Here is a 20,763-nt window from a genome sequence, read left to right as displayed (position 1 = left end):
ATTGGTTTTTGTGGTTTTCCTTCCATTTATACATTGTTATTGGCAAACCGCTTCTGCACAAACACAGCCAAAGATCAAATTTTTTATTCTTTGGGCCGCGGCTAAAGGCGTTCATCGGAATTCATCCGCTAAATCTAGTATTTTTTTGGTATTTCCTTACCATTTCCTTAGCTCAACTGAGTATCGCGGTGAAAAAAGTCCCCGGCTAAAGGCTTTAGCAACCTATTTGCCCTTCGCTTACTCCTATGCTTAGCTAGCAGTTTTCGTCGTACTGAGTACTAGGCTTTAGCCGCGGCCCAAAGAATAAAAAATTTGATCTTTGGCTGTGTTTGTGCAGAAGCGGTTTGCCAATAACAATGTATAAATGGAAGGAAAACCACAAAAACCATTGGAAAACTGCCTGTAGGAGTTGCTGCAATACATATCGCCATTCCAACAGGGAATTTAAAGCTTGCGACCCAGGTCGGCTCAACGTTTTGTAATATTTTAAAATTGGCGCCAGTTGATTTGTTTGTTGAGAGTAAGACCATGCTACATGCATTGCGGATGAACTCCGAAAACTTCGGTCTCACTAAAAGATTAATATTTTTCGACTAGTAAAACTCTTAGCTGAACTGAGTACTAGGCTTTAGGGAAGTAATTACTTTGTATACAAACCTGAAATTATTACAGCATCTGCAAGGTTACACTATACCATTTCAGAAATGCAATCTTAATACTGTTTATTTTTAAAAGTATTTACAATTATTAATCTTAAACTAGTTAGTTATAATCATTTGAAGCCAAAACGTGATATGTAATTGCACAATAAATTATTTCCACCGTATAAATCAACGTATGGCCTGCGACATGTGCAATGGCGTCACCATTAAGGCAAGCTCCGCATCCTTTAAATTCGCTCCACGCAAATTTGCCTCTTGCAAGTCGCTTCCTGAAAGATTGCACTTTTCCAAATCTGCACCTGCTAAGACTGCAGCTCGTAAATTGCAATTCTTCATATTTGCGTTTTTCAAATTAGCCACACGTAAATTAACACCTGCCATGTTGCTGCTTTCCAGGCAAGCTCCTTTAAGGTTAACACCTTCCAGATTGGTCCGGACTCCTGTTGGATCCTCAAAGTTACAGCCACGTAAATTAGCGCCTTCCTGAAAGAGATTCAGATTTCTTAAGGGCCGGTTTCTCGAGTCCCTGTCAAAGTCCCTGATAGCTATCTGTTCGAAATACTTAAAGACCAGATAAATTTTTATCGAGTCGAAAACGCTGGATAAACTTCCGTTTAGCTTCTACCCCCAATTTTTTTCCAACTTTCCATATTGACGTGTTTTTGGGTCCTGGTTACGGGAAAAATAGCCAAAGTTGGCGCACATAACGGGATCTTGAAAAATAACGGTAAAAATCGTGAAATTTTCGGGTTTTTTCAGTTTTTTCGGAAAATATAAGGAAAATAAAAAATGTTTTAGACAAAAACAGAAGATATTTATAAAACGGATCTTTTGTGTATTAATCATTTTCTTCGTAAACATAAAGGTTTTCGAGGAAAAACTAAAAGAAGTATTTTAAATTGGGTGTGAACATTTTAAAATACTGCAATATCCCGCCATAAAAATGGCGACAGATAGTTTTCGATTAGTCGATAACAGCATTTTACCTTTCGCCACGATTTTTTTTAAAAAAAATTTTTGCCTGCGACTTTATAAATGATTTATATGTATTTTTTTTTAATACATTTTATTTCCGTTGTAAAATTTGCATTTTATTTTGTTTTCTAAATTTTATATTTAACTACGAGAACAGAAATGCTCTTCCTAAAAAATGTAATGCCATTCTCGTACTTTGGTAGTATCATCGCTAATACATCGAGAGACATCGATATAAATTTTGACACACCGATACAACATGAAGCTTTCGTGGGATATATCGGGCAAAATGACGCAAGTGTGCTCCAACGGTTTTTTATTTTCAAACATTGTGAAAAAATATTCTTAATTAGCGTTTTTAACGAAAACTATTAGTTTTACAAAAAAATGTATAAAACATAAAATACTCATTTATTTAATAGCTTTCATTTCTCGTAGCTAGCTTTTTGATTAAGTTATTATATTCGAAGATATTTAAGAAAAACAGTTTTTACAGTTATTTTCCATGATAGTTTGACTATTTTTCCAATAATCAGGACCACAAATGACGTGGATTTTGAAAGTTTGGACGAAATCGGGGGTAGGAGCTAAACGGAAGTTCACCCAAATATTTTTTAGTATTAATCGACTTTTAGATAAATTCTTTTACACACAAAAAAAAAATACGTAAAATTGACATAGAAAAATAGTAGTTCACTATTTTCTGAATTTTTCATGTATTTTGTTGTTTTATTTTTTTGTCATTGAATAGTATTTAACAATTAAAATAGTAGAAAGCCTATTAACAAAATTAACAAAAATTTTTAAAATTCTTATTGCTTGCGTAAGTTATCAGCTGCACAGAACAGAAACAAATTAATTTTTCGACACAAATCTTTACACTAATTTTCTTCACAACATTAGTACTTTGTCCAAAACATATTGTTTAAATATAGAATGTCATACTGGATTGAGCATGTAATTAAATTGCACATCGATAAGCGTGTACGTCTAGAAAATAAGCTTGTTTTCTTAAAAAAATGCACGAAAACATTGCTTAAACATACCTCTTTCTCTAAAAGATACTCTCCAAAAACCAATATGATTATTTTGGTTAAGATTTATGAAGTTACACACAAAAGAATTTGCTTGGTAAAATTGACCAACAAAGGTAGTTACGTAACTATTAAAATAGTTACGTGTATTTTGTTTTTGCTTTGGGTTTGTGTCTTGCTAATGTATTTTGTATTTTGTTGTTGTGAAATGACTATTTACTTAGTAGAATTGACAATTTTGCTGGTTGGGGCCTGTTTGACAATTATTACAGTTGATTTTACCAAGTTTTTTTTTTGTGTGCACCACCTCTTATTTATGAGTCATGAATAGACATCGGATTTTAGGTAAGAACATATTTTATACGAGCAGTTCAAAAATTTGTTGGATTGCACACAAATTATTTTCATGTAACTTAGATTACACAGGCCGACAAAATGTGACATGGGTCGATGTCCAGGCCTGCCACCATTTTATTTCGATAAATGAGGCTTTTCTAAGCATAAGTGGCCACTACGCCTATAGTCCATCAGCTCTGGTATTTGCGGTATCTTTAATTTAAGAAAATCACAAATTTTCTTCGGCTTTTGGGATATATCTTCAAGAGTGGTCAACCAATTTTGGTAATCTTTTCGGAATTAAATAGTTACATGTCTCCTTTAAACGCTCGTTTTGGAAAATTCAATCTATCTCAACCACAAGAGGAGGAGGGCGCAATAAAAATTTGAAAGTCACAGCTAAGTTTAAAAATCTTAATTTGTGAACAGCGTTTAAAAATTAAATAAAAATATTTTCTTCTACAATGCATTTTTGATCCAAAGACACCTTATGTCCCTAATTTTTAGGACACTTATCAATTTTTTGTGAATTGTTTTCGAATTTTTAAAATGGTTTTTCTTACTTCCTTCACAGTGACGATTCACAAACAGGTTTGGGTACTGTTATTGTGTGTAATCATTATTTTTAATCAAAAAAAAAAAACTTAAAATAATGATTATTTTGGAGTTTTAAAATAAAAATCAAAAATAATCATTTAGGGTGTTCAATTGCGTTGCAAACTTTGTAAAGGGTAAAAGTGTAAATCAATTCCAACAACAATTTCTATACAAACAAGTTTTAAAGGCCTACTTTTGAAAACTATTTTGTATAGAAATTGTTGTTGGAATTGATTTACACTTTACAACGTTTGCAACGCAATTAAACACCCTAATTATTTCTGATCGGAAAAAATAAAACTCAACGAGGAAGGTAGATAACTTCGGCAAGCCGAAGTTTTAATACCCTTGCAGATATCACGAATGAAAACTTGACTAGAATAGCAAAATGAATAAATGAACAACAAAATATTCTATAATTGAAAAAAATAAATATTTAAAATTTTTCACCCTATTGTTCCTATGGGAGCTATATGATATAGACGTCCAATCGGCACGCGTATGTCTGTTTCAATACCGATTGCGAGCTCAGTTTTAAAGCTAGCGACTTAAAACTTTTACAGTCGTCCTAAAACATGTGTACGCAGATCAAGTTTGAAAACCGAACCGATCGGACGTCTATATCCTATAGCTCCCATAGGAACAATCGGATTTAGCTTTCAAAAAATGAAGATATTTCGCTCAGTGTAAGAGCTTTTGACATGAATCTTTCGAAATCTTATTATTTTACGCACACCTTGATCAGGGTAAAAGCGCGTGCCGATCGGACGTCTATATCTTATAGCTCCCATTAGAACAGTAGGGTGAAATCGGTCAAAATTTGACGTTTTTCAGGATATTTCGCGCAGAATATAAGCTATTCCCATGAAACTTTCCGAATCGTATTTTTTGTGCGTACCTTGATCAGGGTAAAAGCGCGTGCCGATCGGACGTCTATATCATATAGCTCCCATAGGAACAATAAGGTGAAAAATTAAAAAAAAATTTTTTCAATTATAGAATATTTTGTTGTTTTTTAATTCATGTTGCTATTCTAGTCAAGTTTTTATTCGGCTTGCCGAAGTTGGCTTCCGTCCTCGTTTTTTCTTAAATTAATGGTGTTTTTTCCTAGTTTGCCATTAGTTTCGCTATTAATTTAAGAAAAATAAACTTCAGCCCTTCCTACAATCTAGAAAGTCGCCATTAAAAATACGGTACCTACATTTTTTTAAATTTAAAGAATTAAGAAAAAAATTTTCTTGAAAACAGAAAAGTAGAATTGGAAAGTCACCATAGTTTAAAATAAAACTTTTTTTTTTTCTTTTATGCTTCTCATTTTTTCTTCGAAACGAAAAAGAAGAAGACATGCGGTTAGTCCGCGGCGCGTTGGGAAGACAGTTTTTGGCGTATTTATATGTTTGTGGGTATGATCGAAAATTTTCTTCTGCGTTGCTGTAACTTTTATTGCGTTGTTTTTTTTTGAAATGCAGTCTCTCGCGAGAGAGTGGTTTGCGTTGCGCTGCATCTTGAATCCTTGTGCTCAGTTTTGGATGAGCATTCGAAGTAACAAGTTTGTGTTGGGCCTATTTAAGAAAGTTAAAGTGCGATCCCTCAAAGATGCAATTTATAGGTAAGCAATTGAATTAAATTGAAATATAAATTTGGTGTGTGAAAATGAATGGTAAGCAAAGAGCATAATAGATTTGGTTATTAATAATATTGCAGGCCGTTTCTTATTCTCATTTTTGTTTAGGAAATATTTATGTTATTTTTATCTTTTTTGTTTAGGAAATATTTAAAATGTTATTTTTATCTTTTTATACCCGTTATTCGTAGAGTAAAAGGGTATATTGTATTCGTGCAAAAGTATGTAACAGGGAGACGGAAACGTTTCCGACCCTATAAAGTATATATATTCTTGATCAGGGTCACTAGCCGAGTCGATATAGCCATGTCCGTCTGTCTGTCTGTCCGTCCGTATGAACGCTGAGATCTCGGAAACTACAAAAGCTAGAAGGTTGAGATTTTCCACACATATTCTTCACCACGCCCCCTCTAACGGCCACAATCGCCCACTAACGATTTTAAAATGTGTCTGGCGCCCACACCTTTAAAGATATCCGAGAAACCTTTAAAAACACAGGGCGGCAACACTACTACTATTTTGACCGCAGTTGTATGCTTTTATGTTTTTTGACTATGTTTTCTAGAATTTGTTTCTCCTTTAATAAAAATCCTAAAATTATTCTAAGTATAGGGTTTGAAAGATAAAGAGTGTATCTTTTAAAAAACTTTAACATCAAATCAAACCATGAATCCGTTTGCCTCTGAGTGCTCCGGAAAGTAAGCCAATCTCAGCATTTTTCGAACTTTGAGGTCCTTGTGCTAAGAGTCCTTGCGTCGGGGAATTTTTTGGAAAACGCAGTTTAACGAATTCAAAAACATAGGATCCATCGAGGTAAATTTAAAAAGCATTCATTTTGTTGCACGGTATAATCAAATAACAATATCTAAAATGGAAAAATCTGCGAGGATATATAAGTTCGGCTGGCTCCATTTCCTATTACTTTGGTCAATTACATTTTTTGTAGCAAATATTTAAAAACCAGTTTTAAACAACATTTTATACCTTTAAAAAAGGAAAAGGAAAGCATTTTTGCAGGGTTTAAATATTCCTTTTACTTACCATGTTGGCGCAAAGTCCTCGCACGGAAACAAGTTGTGCACATTCCAAGTTGGCGTACTGAAGATCAGCCCGCTCCAAGCAAGTGTGGGACAAATTGGTGTGTGACAAATTGCAGTGCGACATGTTGGCGTACTGTCGAGTAAAAGTGGAGGGTCTTTTTAGGAAATAAAGTGAATTCGATATGGTTAGTGTTTTTTTATCGGGGAAAAGTGTTACCACTTGTTAGACGTATATATAAAAAGAAAACTGAGTCAAAATCTGCCAAGTGGGCCACCCCTGTTCCGAAGGTCCGATTTTCATCGAACTTTTTTACTTTTCCGGTTCACAACGAAAATATAAGAACTTCATTTGAACGGTTTTGCGAAATTTTGAGTTTTGCCGGAGTTATAGGGGTCAAAACATGGCATTTTTGACACTTTTTCGAAAAAGTTGCACTCAGTCATTAATTCATAACTTCGGAACGGTAAGAGAAATCTTTATGATGTTTTCACTAATCGCTCAAGAATTATTATGGCTTTCCATAAAAAAATGTCAAAAAAAATTAAAATTTATTTTTCTTAAAATTAAATCAACATTTTTTTTTAGTTTTTATTTTTTTCAGTGTTCTTCACCAGCTATAGAGTTTAAAACCATTTGAAAATAAAGTTTGATTCATTACGAAAAAGATCAAAAAAAAAAAAAGAGTGGCCCGGCCAAAGGTTTTTCGCAATATCGATTTGAAGAAGGGCGCACAGCGGTTTTCCATACAAAACGACAAAAAGTGCCTCATTGACAGCTGCAGTCGGCTGACGCTACGCGCGCAACGGCATGTGTTGACCAGCCAATTTTCACGAGCAAGCCGTTTTTGTATGGAAAACCGCTGTGCGCCCTTCTTCAAATCGATATTGCGAAAAACCTTTGGCCGGGCCACTCTTTTTTTTTTTTGGATCTTTTTCGTAATGAATCAAACTTTATTTTCAAATGGTTTTAAACTCTATAGCTAGTGAAGAACACTGAAAAAAATAAAAACTAAAAAAAAATGTTGATTTAATTTTAAGAAAAATAAATTTTAATGTTTTTTTACATTTTTTTATGGAAAGCCATAATAATTCTTGAGCGATTAGTGAAAACATCATAAAGATATCTCTTACCGTTCCGAAGTTATGAATTAATGACTGAGTGCAACTTTTTCGAAAAAGTGTCAAAAATGCCATGTTTTGACCCCTATAACTCCGGCAAAACTCAAAATTTCGCAAAACCGTTCAAATGAAGTTCTTATATTTTCGTTGTGAACCGGAAAAGTAAAAAAGTTCGATGAAAATCGGACCTTAAGAACAGGGGTGGCCCACTTGGCAGATTTTGACTCAACTCAAAATGAATTTTATCTACCCAATTTACATTTTTCAAAAGCAGAAGAATCCTTTACATGATTGTTTACAAATGTTGATATCAGAACTTTTGTATGTTGAAGGTGCACCGTCACTAGTTTTTTGCGAAATAATCCAGAAAGTAATAAAAAAATTTAAAACCATTGTACAATGGGGCAATTGACTAGTTTTTTGGCCTAAATTACACCAGTTTACAAAAAAAAAATCGATGAAATATACCATGAATGAAACCTTTGTTTTCCGGTAAGGTACGTCTTCCTGATTAAGAAAATGGCACTTAAAATTTTTTTTATGGATAAAACTTTTTTTAAAGTGTAAAAAACGTTTTTGACTTTTTTTTAATTTCTAACTTGAGTTGTGGTTAACCGATTTCAAATATATGATTCAATATTATATAAATATATATAAAAAAATTGCATTTATAAGTCTCGGAAATCTTTAAAGGTGTGGGCGCCAGACACGTTTTAAAATCGTTAGTGGGCGATTGTGGGCGTTAGAGGGAGCGTGGCGCTCTGCTGAAAAAAAAACTTGAGCTGCGTAGGAAAGTATGTAACAGCTAGGAAGCGTTTCCGACCCCATAAAGTATATATATTCTTGATCAGGGTCACTAGCCCATATTGCCATGTCTGTCTGTCTGTCTGTAAAAGACATTTTCCAAATCGGACCATTCATTAAAAAGTTATGAATCGCTGGGGAGCGATTTTTTTTAACTTTAAATATTTTATTTTTTAGCCGAAAGTGAAATTTTTCAGGTAAAAAACGCACTTTTGACTTTGGACTTCCGAAAAAAATTGTTAAAAATAAAAAATTGAAAAAAGGTCTTTACAGGGGGCGGGTTTTTTCAATTCTTAAGCGAAATGTAAAAACAAAATGGAAATCCGATCATTTTTAGCGGAGGTACAGTGAACACCGCAAAACGCCTTTTTTTTAATAGTTTTCCAGCTATCTCTTTGTAACCGATGTATTAGCCGATAGTATCGGCGTTTATAGAAAAAATCGCAAAGTTAGTCGATTTTTTGGTGCCAAAGAGCCTACCCCCCCCCCCCCCCCTTAACTTAACATTTTTGGGATGTAACATTTCATTTCATTTCTTAATACGTTACCAATAACACCAGTTTACAAAAAAAAATCGATGAAATATACCATGAATGAAACCTTTGTTTTCCGGTAAGGTACGTCTTCCTGATTAAGAAAATGGCACTTAAAATTTTTTTTATGGATGAAACTTTTTTTAAAGTGTAAAAAACGTTTTTGACCTTTTTTTAATTTCTAACTTGAGTTGTGGTTAACCGATTTCAACCATAATTCACTCATTTTACAGGTAATAGAATGCCCTCCAACTTTCTTATACATTGCATTGAGTTCCATTCATTAGTTTGAAAGCTACATTTCGTCAAAGTTGAAAAAGTTAGAAAAAATGCAAAAATGCTGGCATAAATGGCTTCGTTAAAAATCCATAATCCATAAAAAAAATTTTAAGTGCCAATTTCTTAATCAGGAAGACGTACCTTACCGGAAAACAAAGGTTTCATTCATGGTATATTTCATCGATTTTTTTTTGTAAACTGGTGTTATTGGTAACGTATTAAGAAATGAAATGAAATGTTACATCCCAAAAATGTTAAGTTAAGGGGGGGGGGGGGGGGGGGGGGGGTAAGCTCTTTGGCACCAAAAAATCGACTAACTTTGCGATTTTTTCTATAAACGCCGATACTATCGGCTAATACATCGGTTACAAAGAGATAGCTGGAAAACTATTAAAAAAAAGGCGTTTTGCGGTGTTCACTGTACCTCCGCTAAAAATGATCGGATTTCCATTTTGTTTTTACATTTCGCTTAAGAATTGAAAAAACCCGCCCCCTGTAAAGACCTTTTTTCAATTTTTTATTTTTAACAATTTTTTTCGGAAGTCCAAAGTCAAAAGTGCGTTTTTTACCTGAAAAATTTCACTTTCGGCTAAAAAATAAAATATTTAAAGTTAAAAAAAATCGCTCCCCAGCGATTCATAACTTTTTAATGAATGGTCCGATTTGGAAAATGTCTTTTACAGACAGACAGACAGACATGGCAATATGGGCTAGTGACCCTGATCAAGAATATATATACTTTATGGGGTCGGAAACGCTTCCTAGCTGTTACATACTTTCCTACGCAGCTCAAGTTTTTTTTTCAGCAGAGCGCCACGCCCCCTCTAATGCCCACAATCGCCCACTAACGATTTTAAAACGTGTCTGGCGCCCACACCTTTAAAGATTTCCGAGACTTATAAATGCAATTTTTTTATATATATTTATACCAATCAATCGATTGGTTCAAATCGTTTCAAATCGGACAATTCATTAAAAAATTATGCGCAATCAAAAAAATGTTTTATATCCATCTCCCTCGCAATCCCTTTAGGTGAGTGACGGGTGTTAGATAGTCTCTCTTGTTTTAAATGGGAAGTGCAATGGAAAAAACTAGATTTTTTTAATATTTTCTTTTTGAATATTGTTAAATAAACTATTATCTTTCCGATTGCATCAAAACAATTCACACCATAAAAAAACCGGAAAAACAAAAAAATTTCAAATATCGTAGGTTGACAAAAAAAAGACATTTTTAATATCGGCCCTGTTCTAGTTTTCACTTCCGATTCACACGGATTCGAATTTCCCAGACCTGTTCCAAGACTCACTTCCGAAAGAACTGCACAAAATCGAATTTCCCTCTGTTGTTACTCTGTTAACTTCCGAAAAATTCACACGGAAAATTTCCGCCAAGCCAAATGTCCCTAACAAATAAGGGAATTTTAGTACTGTTAACGGGAAATCCGATAACACTAGTTTACAAAATAATATTCTTGGAGAGCTCCAAAGCAATTGTAGGCAAATTCTGTTGGTGTTCGACCCCCAAATCACGAAAATACCACTAATTATACCCGTTACTCGTAGAGTAAAAGGGTATATTGTATTCGTGCAAAAGTATGTAACAGCTAGAAGGAAGCGTTTCCGACCCCATAAAGTATATATATTCTTGATCAGGGTCACTAGCCGAGTCGATCTGGCCATGTCCGTCTGTCCGTCTGTCTGTCCGTCTGTCTGTCTGTCTGTCTGTCTGTCTGTCCGTATGAACGCTGAGATCTCAATAACTACAAAAGCTAGAAGGTTGAGATTTTCCACACATATTCTTGGGCTTCCTACGCAGCGCAAGTTTATTTCAGAAGAGCGCCACGCCCCCTCTAACGCCCACAATCGCCCACTAACGATTTTAAAATGTGCCTGGCGGTCTGTGTATATTTATACCTATCGAAATGTAGAAGACATTTTTCAAATCGGACCATTCATTAAAAAGTTATACGCAATCCAAAAATATATATCCATCTCCCTCGCACTCCCTTTAGCCGAGTGACGGGTATTAGATAGTCGGGACACGAACCCGACTATAGCGTTCTCTCTTGTTTTTTTTTTCGATGGCACAGTTTTTTTTTAAAGATTTTTATACCCGTTACTCGTAGAGTAAAAGGGTATACTAGATTCGTGCAAAAGTATGTAACAGGTAGAAGGAAGCGTTTCCGACCCTATAAACTATATATATTCTTGATCAGGATCACTAGCCGAGTCGATCTAGCCATGTCCGTCTGTCTGTCTGTATGAACGCTGAGATCTCGGAAACTATAAAAGCTAGAAGATTGACATTTTGCATACAGATTCTAGGTGTTAAAAAGGGTGCCACGCCCCCTCTAGCGCCCACAATCGCTTATATAAGAATTTAAAAATTTCAATATTTCGGAAAAGTAAACATTTTTTAAACCGGACCATTCGTTAAAAAGTTACGGCGGATCAAAGTTTTTATCTCCTTCGCACATCCTTTAGCTGAGCAACGGGTATCTGATAGTCGGGGCACCCGATTATAGCGTTCTCTCTTGTTTAATGTTTAAAATATCGGACTTTTTTTTAATTTCTTCCTATATCTCGGCAAATATCCACCCAATTGGGCCAGTTTTTGTTTCATTATAAAGTCAATAGATCAGAGCTTAACTTTGCCATACAGATCAATATGATTGGATAAGTAAGCAGCTCGACAAAGATGAAAAATGTGTTTTTTGGTCCTCTGTAGGTCGGCTGTATGTATCGTAAAAGCTCGAAATAAATCCGTTAAAAAATTATAATGGGTACAAACTTAAAGTTTACATCCCACCGGACAAAACAAGCCGAGTATGGCCCAAATTCATAAAAAATTGGATTTATGGTGGATTTTTAAAGTTCGGATTTTTCAACTTTTTTCGGTTGACAAAGTTCAAATTTTAGTTTTATCCTAGGCGGCGACATGTACACAAAAATGAGTGGTGATGGCAGCCGGGTCAAAAAATAGCTAAATCAGATATTTAAAAGCTAGAAAATTATAAAAAAGAATTTAATTTTTAAAAATTCCTTAAAAAATATAAAATTGCTTGCGTTATGACTGTGAGTATTTTTAATAAGTAATATCCATTTGAATAAATCATTCTTATGAAATAGCCATACTTTCAAAAAAAGCATCCTTTTTTTAATAACATACCGTTTGCCTTCGCTCCATTTAAGTAATGTCAATCGGCAATATTCGCAAATTCTCCTCGGTGTCCAAGCCTCTTCAAGATTTGGTTTAATGCGAAAGTAGAGGAAATATCGATCTTCTACCTCACTGTCAAAGGGTCGAAATGTATTGCTCATAATAAATTTACCACACACATTGGAAAAAGTGTCTGGACCATTTAAGCAATTGTATTCCTTAATTTTATTCATTATCACACTCAATCACAAGCACAATCCTCTTTTTTTATTCGTAGTCTTATTTTCGTTTTTTGAAAGTATGGTTATTTCATAAGAATGATTTATTCAAATGGATATTACTTATTAACAAGAAAGGAAGCTACCTTCGGCCAGCCGAAGCTTATATACCCTTGTAGATAAAAGAATGCTCACTCGGTGCAGTTCCAGGGATTCCAGATTCAGCGTTTCTATTTATTTAAATTTTGTTTTTAAGTTGTCAAGAATCAAAACGCCTACTTCCTACAAAGTTACAATGAATTTTCTTATATTTGTTTGAATATTCCTATGGGAGCCTTAGGATATAGTGGTCCGATCCGGCTCTCTCCGACATATGTACTACCTGCAATAGAAAGAAGACTTTCGGGAAAGTTTCATCGCGATATCTTTAAAACTGAGAGACTAGTTCGCATAGAAACGGACAGACGGACAGACGGACCGACGGACAGACGGACATGGCTAGATCGACTCTTCTAGTGATGCTGATCAAGAATATATATACTTTATGTGGTCGGAAACGTCTCCTTCACTGCGTTGCAAACATCTGACTGAAATTATAATACCGTCTACAAGGGTATAACAAGAGAGAACGCTATAGTCGGGTTGGTGTCCCGACTATCTAATATTTGAACCTCAGCTAAAGAGAGTGCGAGGGAGATAGATATATAAATTTTGATTGCGTATAACTTTTTAATGAATTGTCCGATTTGAAAAATGTCTTCTACATTTCGATAGGTATAAATATACCCAACAAAATTGCATTTATACTTCTCGAAAATCTTTAAAGACGTGGGCACAGGACACATTTTAAAATCGTTAGTGGGCGATTGTGGGCGTTAGAGGGGGCGTGGCGCTCGGCTAAAATAAACTTGCGCTGCGTATGAGGTCCAAGAATATGTGTGGAAAATCTCAACCTTCCAGCTTTTGTAGTTTCCGAGATCTCAGCGTTCATACAGACAGACAGACGGACAGACGGACATGGCTAGATCGACTCGGCTAGTGACCCTGATCAAGAATATATATACTTTATGGGGTAGGAAACGCTTCCTTCTAGCTGTTACATACTTTTGCACGAATACAATATGGCTCATTCCACGTGAAACGTGACAGGCCAATTTGGGTCAAATCTCAGAATCAATCGAAACTTTTTTTTTCGATAGAGGATTGAAATATAAAGATCGGTTTTTATTTTTTTTTTTAACTCTTACCGTTTATTTAAAAAAAAAAATTTCTAATTAAACTCCGATTTTTCAGTTATGCATCACTTGAGACTCGTTTAAGTTATTTCAATATTTGGTATGCAACTTTGTGGGATATGTTCATGTCTTTCAGAAAAATAATTTTAAAAATTTTTAATTTTAAAATTAAGTATTTTTTAAGAGAATTTAAATTTTTAAAAATTCTGTACAACGGAATACACGCGGTTTCCGAATAAAAAAAAATCCTCATATTGCTTCATCAATTCTTCACGAAGTGGTAAAATAAAATTTTTGTATTTGCAAGACCTACTAGTAAAGACAACGATTTTAGTTTAGCAACTTTGCATCATGCAACAGCAGCGCAACGTGTAAGAAGAGAACAGCAATACGAACACGGGAGAGCAGCAATAGTGCTTTCCCTTTCTTCCCTTTTCCCTTTTTTTCCATTATTTCCATTTTTCAAAAATGTCAAGGAAATATCTGTTACACACTGTTACTAACTGTTACCAACGGTAATAGTCTAGAAGAGGGGCCTGTGCCCCAAAAAGCGCGACAAAATTACCCTCGATGGACTGCGATTTCTTAGGAATTTACGTGAAGAAGATTATCTAGTCTAGAAAAGGGGCCTGTGCCCCAAAAACCGCGACAAAATTACCCTCGATGGACTGCGATTTCTTAGGAATTTACGTGAAGAAGATTATCGGCGGAAATGCATGGTTCTCTTGTAAATGCATTTCAAAGTGGCGTGTTTTGCTATAAAAACAACGTAGCATTTTCTAGGATTTGTAGGTGTTTTGTGACATTTTACTATAAACAAGAGAGAACGCTATAGTCGGGTTGTTGTCCCGACTATCTAATACCCGTCACTCCCGACTAATAATCGTAACTCAGCTAAAGGGAGTGCGAGGGAGATAGATATATAATTTTTGATTGCGTATAACTTTTTAATGAATGGTCCGATTTGAAAAACGTCTTCTACATTTCGATAGGTATAAATATACACAACAAAATTGCATTTATACTTCTCGGAAATCTTTAAAGATATGGGCGCAGGACCCATTTTAAAATCGTTAGTGGGCGATTGTGGGCGTTAGAGGGGGCGTGGCGCTCGGCTAAAATAAACTTGCGCTGCGTAGGAAGCCAAAGAATATGTGTGGGAAATCTCAACCTTCTAGCTTTTGTAGTTTCTGAGATCTCAGCGTTCATACAGACGGACAGACGGACAGACGGACAGACAGACAGACAGACAGACAGACAGACAGACAGACAGACAGACAGACAGACAGACAGACAGACGGACAGACGGACATGGCTAGATCGACTCGGCTAGTGACCCTGATCAAGAATATATATACTTTATGGGGTCGGAAACGCTTCCTTCTAGCTGTTACATACTTTTGCACGAATCTAGTATACCCTTTTACTCTACGAGTAACGGGTATAAAAACATATGGGCTTTTCGTTTGTATTCAAAATAATAAAATTCGACAAAAATGTGAAATTGTTTTTATAGCAGGCCAGACCCCACACCCCACAACAGCGAATTAATGTTAAGAACTGGAGTGACCATAGATGACCAAGACATACATATCCTTTAGGTAAATCTGAAGAAATCGCGGTCCAAGGATGATTATCTATTGTAACCTTTTTCACGGTCTTAGCCGTTATAAAACCTTTAATTTTTATATTTTTAAACAAAATCGTAGAAAAGGCTACACCAAAATTGCACGCATTTTATAATCCTAACGGCAATACAAGTACTAAAGAAAATGTAAAGAAGAAGTGCTATGCGCCGCAGTCAAAAAACATTTAAAAAAAAATCGCGCGATTTTTTAAAAATATTTTTGCATGCGGCGCATTACTGCAAAAAATGTGCTATGCGCCGCAAAAAAATTTGTTTTTTATACCCTTGCAGAGGGTATTATAATTTTGGTCAGAAGTTTGTAACGCAGTGAAGGAGACGTTTCCGACCCCATAAGGTATATATATTCTTGATCAGGATCGATAGGGGAGTCGATAAGCCATGTCCGTCTGTCCGTCTATCCGTCCGTCCGTCTGTCCGTCTGTATGTCTGTTTCAATACCGTTTGCGAGCTCAGTTTAAAAGCTTGAAACTTTCACAGTTGTCCTAAAACATGTGTACGCAGATTAAGTTTGAAAGCCGACCCGATCGGACGTCTATATCCTATAGCTCCCATAGGAACAATCGGATATAGCTTTCACAAAATGAAGATATTTCGCTCAGTGTAAGAGCTTTTGACATGAATCTTTCTAAATGTTATTCTTTTACGCATACCTTGATCAGGGTAAAAGCGCGTGCCGATCGGACGTCTATATCATATAGCTCCCATAGGAACAATAGGGTGAAAAATTTTTAATTTTTATTTTTTTCAATTGTAAAATATTTTGTTGTTTATTAATTCATGTTGCTATTTTAGTCAAGTTTTCATTAGTGAAATCTGCAAGGGTATTAAAACTTCGGCTTGCCGAAGTTAGCTTCCGTCCTAATTATACCCGTTACTCGTAGAGTAAAAGGGTATACTAGATTCGTGCAAAAGTATGTAACAGCTAGAAGGAAGCGTTTCCGACCCCATAAAGTATATATATTCTTGATCAGGGTCACTAGCCGAGTCGATCTAGCCATGTCCGTCTGTCTGTCTGTCTGTCTGTCTGTCCGTCTGTATGAACGCTGAGATCTCAGAAACTACAAAAGCTAGAAGGTTGAGATTTCCCACACATATTCTTTGGCTTCCTACGCAGCGCAAGTTTATTTTAGCCGAGCGCCACGCCCCCTCTAACGCCCACAATCGCCCACTAACGATTTTAAAATGGGTCCTGCGCCCACATCTTTAAAGATTTCCGAGAAGTATAAATGCAATTTTGTTGTGTATATTTATACCTATCGAAATGTAAAAGACATTTTTCAAATCGGACCATTCATTAAAAAGTTATACGGAATCCAAAATTATATATCTATCTCCCTCGCACTCCCTTTAGCTGAGTTACGATTATTAGTCGGGACACCAACCCGACACAGCGTTCGCACTCCCTTTAGCTGAGTGACGGGTATTAGATAGTCGGGACAACAACCCGACTATAGCGTTCTCTTTTGTTTTTTTTTTAAATTTTAATGCTGCGGCGCATTAATTGCATTCCTTGAACCGCGATTTCTTGAACCTTACTTTCATAATAATTTTATAAGACACGCATATGTTGGTCATCTATAGTCATTCGAGTTCTTAAGGAATCACTGTCCACCGAGGATAGTTAAGTCTTAAGATTCATTTTAAAATTGTATATGTTGGTCATCCATGATCGCTCAAGCTCTTAAGGAATCACGGTCCATCGAGGATATTTAGTTCACGGTTGTGGGGTGTGGCTTGCTATAAAAACAATTTCACATTTTTGTCGAATTTTTTCGAAAGCCTATTATTTTGACCGCCAACGGTAAGCCCATTAGTTGTTTATAGGAAAAATGTCACAAAACACCTGAAAATCCTAGAAAATGCTACTTTGTTTTTATAGCAAAACACGCAACTTTGAAATGAATTACAAGAGAACCATGCATTTCCGCCGCATTTCTTCTGCACGTAAATTCCTAAGAAATCGCGGCCCATCGAGGGTAATTTTTGGGGCACAGGCTCCTCTTCTAGACAATTACCAAATCAACAAGTAACATTTATTTTTTGAGTTTTGTAAACTATAATAGCTAACAAAAATAGTGGTGTATTTAAAAAAATTGTAGTACTCTTCTATGTGCATGATTTTTTTTGTAAGAAAAATGTACAATAACAGTTATTTTCGGTCCCTGCTAGTAACACCAAATTATTTGGAATGAGATTTGTGTTGTTGACGAACTAACTAGCCAGCTAGAAATTTAATACATAAATGGCTAAAAGCAGCATTTATCCAACTTGGGGGTTCCTTTTCTAATAATTGAGAGAATTATTAAAAAGTTTTAAGTTTGAACAGTTACGAATCGAAACTTACGATATACAGTGGCTCCATCGCTAAATTGAACACCTACTTTCATAAAAAAACATGCAAAAAAATGAATAAAATGGGTGCACATTAAACAACGGACAAAATGATGTATCGTTTATAAAAATCGGTTCACAACATACCTAAAAAATGAACCAAACTATAACCAATCAGATAAATGCTTGGTCAAAAAGCACGATTTCCATACAAATTTCAACCGATTTTTATAACCGATACATCATTTTGTCGGTTGTTTAATGCCCTTTCAGATCATCAAAAGAAACATTACAAAATAATTTTTTAAATATTTTGTATCCTTTAAAATCTTAAGGTACTTTGGAATTATGCCGTTATTAACATCTGGATTTGGCCTTTCCCGCCTCTATTGTCAAATTAAAATGTATCCCGGAACCTCATAATAATTTCCTGGACAATAGACTTGACTTCTCCGACCAATCCAGTGAATTTCCGTACAGTTTTTAGTTCGAAATTGAGTTTCCAATCAACTGACGAAGTTTCACAGAAAATGTCTTTCCTTGGAGCCATTTCAACTTTTTTTTTCAGTGTAGTGATGTTTTCTTCTCTTAATCTCTACTACAAAGTAATCTCAATGCCAAAAACCCCAAGTGTGCAGCAAGTTCCATAAAAAATCACCGTATTCGAGTGTACGATTATTCGTTGAACCTTAAAAATCGGATTTTTTATTGCTTTTGTTGGAAAACTAACTAAATATGTGATTTTTGTTTATGTTTTTGGAAGATATTAGCATCATGTATAAGTAAAAGCAAAAAAACGACGAATTTAACCCATTTTATTCTTTTTTTTTTGCATGTTTATTTTATGAAAGTAGGTGTTCGATTTAGCGATGGAGCCACTGTACATAGTTTCAATTCAGAAATGTTAAAAACTTCTGATTTTTATTTATCTTCCTACTCCGAAACTCAATATAAACTACAAAAGTACCTTAAAGTTATCGCCAGCGCATACCTTGAAATTAATGTTGCGAAAGTCTAGCTTTCGAAGGTCAGCACCAGAAAGATTTACGCCCTGAAAGCGCAATTCCGTTATGACTGAGGTCTGAATGATGGCCTTTATGACGTCGTTGCGCGTCAGTGGCCTGTCACCCATCGGTGCCTCCTGCTGTCCAAGGCGCTCCTCCAAATGGGTAACGAGCGAATAGATTCCAAAGAATCTTGCCTCCTCAAGGACGCCTAGCACACTGATGTTAGAATCACAGACGAACTGGCCATGCCGCAGGTAGTTGATGATCGGCTCAAAATAACGAGGGCTCCGGTCAATTAGGAAAGCTCCTTTCTCGTCCCGCTCGCTGGGCATCATGCTGCCATCTTGCAAAAACATTCGTGCCAGCATCGAGTCCGGTTCCCTGCCGACCAGAGTATCGATGGTAGTGGCGTAGATCTGACCACCCACATTCAGCTTAACCCAACGATTTGGGGCGAAGACGCTGGCAGCGGCGAGACTGTTGGCTTCCGGAGGGAGCTCGTTCCTTCCGCAGTCGGAAACACTCTCCTTCGGTTCACTGTCCATTTGCTTGGACAGTTTAGCAAATAGCTACACAATCTGCTGTCAATTCTCAGCTGTTTTTAATTCGTTTATTCCTCTTCCCTGTGATGTTATTTACATTGGATGTCCAAATAGACTGTTCACACTGGGCCACAACATCAGCCGCGCTGAAAATGACAAGAACTCAGTCTGGCTATTCCCTAACTGTTGAATGGTGGAATTTTGGTCAGCTGTTTATCAGCTGTTCCATACAAAATTAACTTTGAGAAATTTCAGCAAACTCAGCCTCGAGGCTGAAAATTTCGTTGAATCGTTGGAAACCAGAGTTGTTACCCTTTTTTATTAAAAGTCATGGCAGATCTGTAACATTTTAGTATCAACAGTACGCATTATTAATTTCAAAATCAACTTAGAAAGCATATTTGTGGTTCTTTTTACCTTGGTACACTCACTAGGGTGAGCAATGGCCGCGTTCAGCAGAACAATATGATCACTGATGGATCAGTAATAAGTGATCAAGCTTGTTCTGCTGATATATTTTTTACTCATCATGATACATTTCGATGAGGTAAAAGTAAAATATATATCAAACAGTGCGCTCAATTAAAAAAAATATTTTTCCTGCCCCTACAACTTCAGCACTGCTCACAGCTGTCGTGAAGCACAGAGCGCATCCACCATGCACCATCCGATAACAGCTGACTTGATTAGCAGTTGCTCATCTCAACATTAACGAAGGGGGATTTCAACTCAACAAAACTGTCGTAAAATTGCGTTCTAATCTTATTGTAGAATAATAAAATAAATAGCATAAGATAATAGTTTTGAAACATATCTGAGCTTTTATAACGAGTATGCATATATATTCCCAGAGGCGAACATGTGAATGGGGTCTGGAGAAAAAATGCATTACAAGTGTAGAAAACGTAATCGATTACGATTGCTGCACCTAAATATTGTTGCCTATGTGTTAGTTTTTTCGTTTCCCCTTCGACACGTTTGAGCTTCGGGACTTCAATAGTAAGAACGTTCATTTTGAGTATAGTTTAACGACCTAAATAAAGCCTTTCCTTCCATTATACAGTAATACCCATGCTTGATTCCTACATGAGGAAAGAATATTTTTATTTTTCATAAATGAACAGCATTACAATGCAGTATACGTTTTTCAAATTGTATGTTGATTTTTTTTTAGTCCGTCTACATTTTGCATTACAAGTTTGGAAAAGTATAAAAGGTGATTCGGCCCTAACAATGAGCTTAAGCATAATTTAATTTTTTCCCTCCATCTATTTGATTTTTTCCCGCAGTCATCGTTCCATTTTTCACAGTCAATAGGAAGAATTCAGAGTTGCACCGATAAACATCGCCTAACTATCGCATAAAAGAGCCCGTCAAAGTCTGTCAAATTTGGATGACGGACTAACTGTTAAATTTTCGGAGCGGCAAACCCCTACGGACCATACATTCAACGGATGGTGGATGAATTTATGTGGGTAGACCTTATAAACAATAGCTGCGTTCAGCAGAACAACATGATCACTGATCACTGATGGATCAGTAATCAAGTTTGTTCTGCTGAACGCTAATGATACATTTCGACGACGGAAAAGTAAAATATATAACAAATATTGCGC

The 20,763-nt window shown here is 35.8% G+C and overlaps 1 protein-coding gene across 4 annotated transcripts; it reads right to left on the bottom strand.

Annotated features, from left to right (window-relative positions):
• Window positions 1–696: 696 nt before the first annotated feature.
• Window positions 697–19,229, bottom strand: LOC108054443 (BTB/POZ domain-containing protein KCTD9). Of its 4 annotated transcripts, none has more exons than XM_044394729.2 (3): window positions 18,590–19,226; window positions 6,270–6,401; window positions 697–1,145 (listed from the first exon to the last, which is right to left on the bottom strand). In XM_044394729.2, the coding sequence occupies exons 1-3, from the start codon at window positions 19,148–19,150 to the stop codon at window positions 831–833; spliced, it is 1,008 nt and encodes a 335-aa protein (XP_044250664.1). In that variant the 5' UTR covers window positions 19,151–19,226; the 3' UTR covers window positions 697–830. The 4 variants fall into 4 exon arrangements, with proteins under 4 accessions (XP_044250664.1, XP_044250665.1, XP_070073218.1 ...); XM_070217117.1 differs by lacking the exon at window positions 697–1,145 and adding an exon at window positions 5,892–6,093 and having other exon boundaries at window positions 18,590–19,228; XM_070217118.1 differs by lacking the exon at window positions 697–1,145 and adding an exon at window positions 6,094–6,212 and having other exon boundaries at window positions 18,590–19,227.
• Between the last annotated feature and the right edge of the window lie 1,534 nt (window positions 19,230–20,763).

This window comes from Drosophila takahashii, chromosome 3R (genome assembly GCF_030179915.1).
Source record: "Drosophila takahashii strain IR98-3 E-12201 chromosome 3R, DtakHiC1v2, whole genome shotgun sequence".
NCBI lineage: Eukaryota > Metazoa > Arthropoda > Insecta > Diptera > Drosophilidae > Drosophila > Drosophila takahashii.
Note: the sequence above shows the minus strand (reverse complement) of the source record. Positions and strands in the feature narration are given on the sequence as shown.

What these genes read in the sequence shown, in the direction of transcription:
- LOC108054443 (XM_044394729.2), bottom strand. Translation starts at nt 19,150, where the DNA reads ATGGACAGTGAACCGAAGGAGAGTGTTTCCGACTGCGGAAGGAACGAG. An exon ending in TTCGCAACATTAATTTCAAG is followed by an intron (nt 6,402 to 18,589) that starts GTATGCGCTGGC and finishes TTTACTCGACAG; the next exon opens with TACGCCAACATGTCGCACTG. An exon ending in GAGGACTTTGCGCCAACATG is followed by an intron (nt 1,146 to 6,269) that starts GTAAGTAAAAGG and finishes AATCTCTTTCAG; the next exon opens with GAAGGCGCTAATTTACGTGG.